Genomic DNA, 8,167 nt, shown 5'->3' on the forward strand with positions numbered 1-8,167 from the left:
TTAACTTATTTAAGTACTTTTTAACTTAATTTAAGTTGTTTTCTATTTTACCAAACACTCAAATAAGTTAAAAATAGCTTGTAAGCGCTCTTAGTCATAATTAAGGGTAATATAGTAAAATTATCATTTCATTTATGAATACTTAATGGGTGTTGCAAAGTAATACGGAACAACTAAAAATGAATGGAGGTAGGGGCGGAGCGAGTTACGAGTTAGAGCTTCGGGGGATGAGCCCCCTTAGTTGGAAAAGTACACGGTTTATATATGATTAAATTATTTTTTATGTATATAGTGTAGAAGTTGAAGCTCTTTTGACTTCTTCTTATTTTAATTTTTTTATATTTTGAGTCCCCTTAGTGAAAATTTTGACTCGGTCATTAGTTTAATAAATTTCACTAAGGTGAATATATTTAAGGATAGAGTTTGTTATAGGAAATATCGCCAAAGCTGAATGGTGAATCTTCCCGCCCAGGCCCCAAATATTAAAATCATGAAAATATGACGTCAAAAAAGGGGAAATTGGGAATTTTAACAATTCTAGGGCTTTGAATTCGCAGTTGGATTTTAACAAAAAGCCCTAAAAAGAAAGAGGGGCAAAACAATATGCGTGGTGGTACAAGAACAACTAGACTCCAGCAGCAGCTCCAATATCTCACAAAAGGCTCCACTGTTGAAGTCACTTCCGACGAAGAAGGTTTCAAAGGAGTGTGGTTTGAAGCCACAGTCCTCGGTCTCTCTTCTCCCACATCGAAGAAAAATAGGGTTTTGGTTCAGTATAACAACATTTTCGCCGACGAAAATGGTTCCGAGCCTTTAAGGGAGCTATTGTCTGTTTCTTTTGTACGACCGGTACCTCCGGTTGAGACAGTTGAGAGTTTTGAGTTGTACGACGTTGTCGACGCTTCTTATAAGGATGGTTGGTGGACAGGTGTCGTAACGAGGGTGTTAGAGGGTTTTAGGTATCAAGTGACGTTTAATAACCCACCGGACGAACTTGTATTTGGTGTCACTGAGTTGAGATTTCATAAAAAATGGGTCAAAGGGAAATGGGTCCGACCCGGGAAGCAGGTATTGTCATTTTTTCGTTCCATAACTGCAATTGTGTTTCAGTATGTTACTTCTACTGGGGTTCAGTTATTTCTTTTGGTCTTATAGGTATGAAAGAAAATGTTTTTGCATGATGTATTTATGAGGAAATGCTTTAACTTTCAAGAATCATTTTCCGGTATTATGGTACAATAGGGCACGATTTCGTGTGTTTAGTGACATTTTTGAGCATGAAAGTTATTTTACCTTTCTTTAGAGAGAGGATGTTTCACATTTCATGCAACCAACAACATATCTAGTGTAATCCCACAAGTGGGGTCTGGGGAGGGTAGCATGTACGCATACCTTACCTCTACCTTTGTGGGGGTAGAGAGGCTGTTTTGTGTAACCAAACATTGCAAAATGATTTCATATAGTAATACATTTTCCAGAAAAAACATGTTTGATCATACCAAACATTCAAGTTAACCAAAACATACCTTTGTTTCATGTTCATTGCTCTGTTGTTTTCATTTCTACTCAAAGCTCATATCCCTTCTCGTCTAAGGTTGTTATCCATTTGAATTCTTGATTTCTATAATTGTCCTCTTATCTCGTCATGTCTAATTGTCGAAAGAGAACAGGCTCATTGATGTTTAGTGTGGGAAAGAATGTGGAAGTAGCATTCGATAGAGATGATTGCCGTGATGCTTGGTTTCCCTCAAAAGTCCTTGAACATTGTGAAAATGGCCTTTTTTTGGTGGAGAGCTATAGGACAGTCAACAAAAAGGCAGCTATTGACAAAGTAACAGTTGATTCGTTCCATATCCGACCTCTTCCACCGCAAATCACAAGGAAGAAATTCAATTTGCTGGAAAAGGTGGATGCATTTTATGATCTTGCCTGGTGGAGTGGTGTCATCACTAGAGAGCTTGCTGGTTGTAAGTATATTGTCTTTTTTAAGACCACAAACAAGGAGAAGGAGTTTAGTGACTCTGATTTGAGACCTCATATGGATTGGAAAGATGGGCAATGGTTTACTAATCGGGTATGGTCCATTTGAATTCCTTTGGTTTTCAGGTCTTGTTACTTTTATGGGATCAGACTTCTGTTTTATTATTTCTTTCCTGGTGGTCAGATGGTGGTAGTTTTACTTGTCAAAAAATTAATAATGGTGATAGTGGTTTTATTGCTGGCCTTATATAATCCATCTGCTTCTGTAAGTTGTAAGTAGCAAAGCACCAATTTATTTTGCAGCTGCCGCCCCACTTCCCCGAGTAACAAACCATCCCGATGTAGGTGGAATTTGTTCATTTAAGTTGAAATATGAACATTGGTTACGTGACGGATGGCACTCGGGCAAGATGTTCTTTTACTCCTAAGCTGTAAAAGGTTAATCTTTTCTTTGTTGTTACATGGCGTTGGCATCTCGTGTCTATCAAGATATTTCCAGTATCAGGGTGTGGACATCAGAGCTGAATTGACTTGAGGAAGATATACATTTAGTAGCTTGAGTTTTCCTCTGAAAAAATATTTGGATAACAAAAGACAAATAATAATCTTCTTTTACTGTCATTTTTTTTTTAAATTCCTTTAAGGTTAGTTACGTGTTAGCATTTGCTTTATAAGTTGTTACGTCTTTTCCATGTCTAATTCTTTTTTGAGTAATTTGACTTTCTTAACTGTATATCTGACTGTAAATATGACTTGAGCTAAGAAGTGTTCATGTGATAATGCTCTCAATTGATCTGAGTTTGTACAGTGTCTAAGCAAAGTACATGGTACTGATTAAGCTAAATAGTAAGAACTGAGGTTCGTGTTGACTTTCTGGTTCCAGATCTTTGACCTACATTGTTAGTGGGTGAAAACTGAAATCTAGTGTTGTTTGACAGGCCCTTCAGTATTATCTACTTCACTTTTGCTAAAGCTTACCCAAATATACTTTCAGGACATTCCAATTCCTTCAGATTGTCAAACTAATGGAAGCAATAACTGCCATGACGCTAGTCTTCCACAGAAGGATATTCCACTTGGCAGATCAAGCACTATGAATGAGATCTCTGAGGAAAAAACACATCATTCTATAAAGAATATAGAGGATCTTAATGAGACACCTTCAACTGATGAGATTCCCCTTTCCAATCGTGATGCTGCATCTCCACAGCCACTAGAGCCGCCCAAAGACATGTCACTTGAAGCATGTAAACTTAGTTCAAAGCCTTCTAAGAAACCCCGTACAAAGAGTCCATTTGGTCATCCCAGCCCCAGAACTGAAAATGCTGAAATGAAGAGTTCAGTAACTGTAGCTAGAGATGAGCAACCTCATATTCGCTCTTGGCAGAACAGAACTGTAAGTCATTTCTCGCTGCCAATTTTTTATTGCATATAGAGCCGAGGGGTGGGTCAGTGTTATTAGAAGCCATCGCTTAATGCAATGAAGCGATGTGAAGCACGGTGGTAGCGTTTCATGGGTGAAGCCATACGCTTCAGAGAAGTGTGAAAGCTTCAAATAATGACGCTTTTTGGATCCCAATTTTGAGGAGTTGAATTAATATTAACACTATTGTATATTGGATGCTAAATGTAGTTATTTTAGTTGAAATTTGTTTATTATAGTACTAAATTCCTATATGTACAGTATTTTTTAATCTTCCATAAATTGTGTGCTTAATTCATGGAAGTGTGTGCTTCATTTCATGCATTTGCTTCAACCCCCACGAGGCTTGTCGCCTTTTTGCTTGTTTAGATCAATTAACATGCATGCTGACTATGGGAGGAATCTGTTGCTCCTTTAGCCACATCTCTGGCTTGAGTGTGCTGAAATTGATGAAGGAAGCAATGTGAGGTGTTGCTAGATGACAAAATAAAGCTAGTTGTGTCATGTGTACAGAGTCATCACTTGTAATATTAAATAGAGTGTCTATTGTTTGCCAAGATGTTTTTCCGTAGAATTTTTTGCAGCATTGAAGCATAAATTGATGTGACGTTTTAGTAGTAGCAAAACAGATGCTGAGTAGTGCCGCAACTGACCGTTTGTATCAATTGACCACTCTTTCAATTGGAAGCAAGGTGCAAGTGAGTTTGACCACTTGTGAGCTAACTGAGTCTGGCTTAGCTCATAACCCTTCAAGCTGGAGCTATCCTGATTAACCAAATGAGCCGATCTCAGGAATGTAGTTCAATGTGCTCAGCTTATCTATTTTTTGCTTTCCCTTTCGTATCTGACTATATTAACATGCTGGTGAACTACTTGACTATGTTCTTACTATTCTGCCACTAACTATGTAAATGTGTCAGTCAATTGACCAACCTAAAGCCAATAGCTCTTAAAATTTGTTGTCTTCAGTCTTCTGCTTCCTCTTTTCCTTCAATGATGAAAATAGAGCTGCTTCTTCTTTGTTTGTTTGTTACATTTTATTATTTTTAATTGGTATTTTTAATTGGTATCTCTTCTTCGCTTTCTCCTATTCTCCATCCATTTGAAGGCCACTTAACAACCTGCAGTCTCCATCTGCTAATCTAGATCAAAGGTTCCTAGACTCCAGACTGAATTTTGAATTGCTACCTAGCAGAAGTCGTCTTTTGCGGGGTGATTGATTTGGCTTTACTCTATTCTATCTGAGGGTCTACAGCTTCACTAAATTTGGTCTGAGCTGAAGTTATTGCTTCTTCCTTCCCCTATTTTCCTCTTGTTCATCGTTTACAATACCTGTAGGCAAATGAGGAATTGCAATGAATATTTGGATCTTGTTGCTGATTCCTAGATTGCTCCCTTTTCAGAAGTTATCTTTTGGGTTCTTGTTTTAGTTGTGACGCGTGCTGTCTTTGAACATCTCGCTTGAGCCTGAGCTACTTATTCATTTTGGGGGGCCAAAAAGCTTTTCCTTCAAGCTGAGCTGCGCCTTTCAAGGGTTTGGCTTGGCCGCTTGGGTTCACCCCTAGTTGGGTGAAGAAAGGTCTTGGAAAATTCTTTATTTCCATATGCTCATTCCAATTTAATTGTGTCAATCAGATTTCATACTCGGTAAATTCATCTAATTTAAGAAAAGAAAAAGAAAGTGCTTAATGCATTCATCCAAATATACGCAGAGAAAGAGAGGCCAGGAACTTGGTGAAGAGAAGGGTGGGGCACTTGAGAAGTTGCGAGGCCTAAAATCTCCTACAAGAGGTATTATTTCTTTGCTTCGTATGTTTTTTTTGGTACTTTTGAAATCTAAATACAATTTAGAGCTGCTTAACAGGTAACAAGGGTATTGCAATAGAAAATGCTGCTGACGTTACTCCAAAACGTTCTACGCGTAAAGAAACTGATGTTCCTGTCATCATAGGGTTGGAGTGTACTAAAATTAGGAGCTCGAAGGCTAAAAAGTCTCGTCAAATTAATAACAAATCTTTGGAAGCTATCGGAGATCAGAAGCAGATTGATGCTGCTGTAGATGGTATGCAGATTGATGCTGCTGTAGATGGTATACAGGTAAGCTGAGATTCAAAGGCATAATATCTCCCACACTATTCTGTTTCTTGTTGTGTGCTTTGAGAGTTCTGACTTAATTACTTATGCCATGCTGTTTAAATTCGATTCCTTTCTAATACTTGTAAGATTCTGTTCAAGTTCAGTACTTTCAATTGAACTTTTTAAACCGCCTTGTTGTTCTGAATTTGCCTTTTCTCTAGGAGACCAACCACTTAGGTGATGGAGAGAGCAGTCAGAAAAGAAAAAGGGGAAGACCACCTAAGAAACTAATTTCAGTCCCAACAGGTATTATCATAAATTCCTTGGGCCAACAGTCTGAGGGTACAAAATGATTTCCAGTTTTCCCCTTAAGGTGTTCTGCTTTGTTTTTGTAGATAAGGAACTAACTGGAGATCATTCAAAAGATCAGGGCTCAGGTCCTGTCGAGCTAGAAGTTATGGTAATTGAAGATGGTAAGGAGCAGGTAGAGGTTCCCAATCAAAAAGATGGTAAGGAGCTGGTAGAGGTTCCCAATCAAAAAGATGGTAAGGAGCTGGTAGAGGTTCCCAATCAACAAGATGGTACAGAGCTGGTAGAGGTTCCCAATCAAAAATATATTGAGGAGCTGGTACAGGTTCCCAATCAAAAAGATGGTAAGGAGCAGGCAGAGGTTCAAATTGGGCACAGCAGAAAAAGAGGCAGGACGAGGAAGGTGGCCCATATAAAACTGTCAAATGAGAAAGCAGTTCAGTCTTCATCCCAGCAGCATGAGAAGCATTATGTAAAGAGGGAAAAACGACAGGCAAAAAGTTTAAATATTGAATCTCAAGCTCAAGGTGAGTTATGGCTTCTGTAGTAGTAGTATTTGCAATTTTGGAGGGTGATGTTGGCAATTTGGTGCATGATTTTGAACACTTAGTGGATGTGCTGAATTTTGAAAGCCATATGCAGATTGTTTAGAACGCAGTTTATATCATGCAACAGAGAGGAACAGCTTATATGCTGCACTTCTCTTTGTTGAGTTTCTCGTGTGTTTAACCTCCCATTGGCCTTCTGTAGGTTCTGTTGACTCTTCTGGAGTGAAAACTTCTGAATCAAACAGGATAGCAAGCGATGGTGAGGAAGTTCTCGCTGAAATACCCTACAATGGATTCGATGATCAACCCCTTGCAAAGTGGTTTGAAGAAATACAGTCTCCAACTTCTGTTGATGGATCGAGTAAGCTACTAACCTTTCATTAGTTGCTTCCTGTTCTGGCTGTTATTTGATGATATTTTTCTCCTCCAGGAGTTTCACCTGCACGTAGTCCGAAAAAATGTGCTGAGACGAGGGAGAAACAAGAGATTCCCATGCAACCTCCTGTCAATGGGACACCAGCAGCCCAAACTGAAAGCCAGAGCTTGCCTTTTGTGAAAAATACACTACTTTGGTCAACAATTGAATCCATGGATATTTTCAGGAGGATTCCTCAGAAGCCACATTTCAATCCGTTGGAAAACTGTAAAGAGAGTTCCCGTGAAGGAGTAGCTATAGGTTATATGGTAACTTTTGTAAGCATCGTAGAGAGGACTTCTAGATTGCACTATGACGATCCTAGAAGCACCATTCAGGAAATTTTGGAGACTCTCAGTGACTTGGAAACCCAGGGATTTGATGTGCAGCTTGTACGAGATCGTCTGACTGAGTTATTGTTGATGAAAGATAAGCAGGAAAAGCTTGAAACACAGGTTGCAGATATTGATAATCAGCTTATCATGCATAATACGGACAAAGAACGTATTGATGGAGAGATTGAAGAGATCAATAAACAAATAGCAGAATTACAGGATAAACTATCCCTGGCTACTTCGAGGAAGGAGGTTAAGGACCGTGAAATTGATGGTTTAACGTCAAAGTTAAAGGATGTTCAAGCAGACACAAAGAAGGCACATGATGAATATGACAGTCTTGCTAGTAAACCTTTCTAACTGCCATCAGTATTTCACCGTTAAGGGTTTACCTTGAAGCATGGGTCGCTGCTATTGCATGAACGGTATTGTAATCACTAGTGTCTTAGTTTGGGTACGTGTTTTGTCAACCATTTGTAGATCATGCCAAATGTTGTATATGTCCTGTCTAGGTAACTTCGTTGGAGTCGTACATGTTTTTGGATGGCCTATAGTTTGTGAGCTCCGGACAACATTTCGTGGACCTTAAGGTTCAAAATGACTTTAGAAACTTATTTGACCACGAGTTTCCTCGGGCCAGAGGAAATAGTTATGTGATGAATCTGATGCTGTTGTTGATTGTGCCTCTGTTATTTTCTTTATCTCTGGTGAGTCTTCAAAATTAATTTCTATTTTGTTCGATAGTTGTTGAAATTTATCTAAATAGTCGTGTCATGGATTTTGAAAGTTGAGAAAAAAGTGTTGGGATTGTTAGTGTTCAGCTGCAATGTTTTGTGCATTTGCAAATGTCTCATTTCAGTCAAATATAAGCAGAATGTCTTATTCAAAAAAATAAAATAAAAATATAAGCAGAATGTGGATGCTGATTGCTGACATGGTCCAAATCTTGGACCTTTAATATGCTCTTTACTGAGATATTCGATTGCATCACAGTTCAGTGTTATGATAGTTGTTTCCCTGGGTTTCTTCTAAGGTACTCGGGGTTTTGTCTTGGCTCTGATATTTGCTGTCAATTTGCGGA

General features: G+C 38.6%; 1 protein-coding gene across 3 annotated transcripts; it reads left to right on the plus strand.

Annotated features, from left to right (window-relative positions):
* Window positions 1–528: 528 nt before the first annotated feature.
* Window positions 529–7,773, plus strand: LOC132644917 (DUF724 domain-containing protein 3). Of its 3 annotated transcripts, none has more exons than XM_060361582.1 (9): window positions 529–1,068; window positions 1,664–2,074; window positions 2,975–3,376; window positions 5,116–5,194; window positions 5,355–5,500; window positions 5,701–5,785; window positions 5,875–6,315; window positions 6,539–6,697; window positions 6,767–7,773. In XM_060361582.1, the coding sequence occupies exons 1-9, from the start codon at window positions 604–606 to the stop codon at window positions 7,444–7,446; spliced, it is 2,868 nt and encodes a 955-aa protein (XP_060217565.1). In that variant the 5' UTR covers window positions 529–603; the 3' UTR covers window positions 7,447–7,773. The 3 variants fall into 3 exon arrangements, with proteins under 3 accessions (XP_060217565.1, XP_060217564.1, XP_060217566.1); XM_060361581.1 differs by having other exon boundaries at window positions 530–1,068; window positions 5,268–5,500; XM_060361583.1 differs by having other exon boundaries at window positions 881–1,068; window positions 1,671–2,074; window positions 5,268–5,500.
* Window positions 7,774–8,167: the final 394 nt, after the last annotated feature.

Source organism: Lycium barbarum, chromosome 6 (genome assembly GCF_019175385.1).
Source record: "Lycium barbarum isolate Lr01 chromosome 6, ASM1917538v2, whole genome shotgun sequence".
Lineage (NCBI taxonomy): Eukaryota > Viridiplantae > Streptophyta > Magnoliopsida > Solanales > Solanaceae > Lycium > Lycium barbarum.

Bases quoted from the DNA above. Each gene is read 5' to 3' on its own strand.
- LOC132644917 (XM_060361581.1), top strand. From the start codon at position 604: ATGCGTGGTGGTACAAGAACAACTAGACTCCAGCAGCAGCTCCAATAT. The intron at 3,377-5,115 runs GTAAGTCATTTC...AAATATACGCAG, and splicing joins GCTCTTGGCAGAACAGAACT to AGAAAGAGAGGCCAGGAACT. The intron at 5,501-5,700 runs GTAAGCTGAGAT...CCTTTTCTCTAG, and splicing joins CTGCTGTAGATGGTATACAG to GAGACCAACCACTTAGGTGA.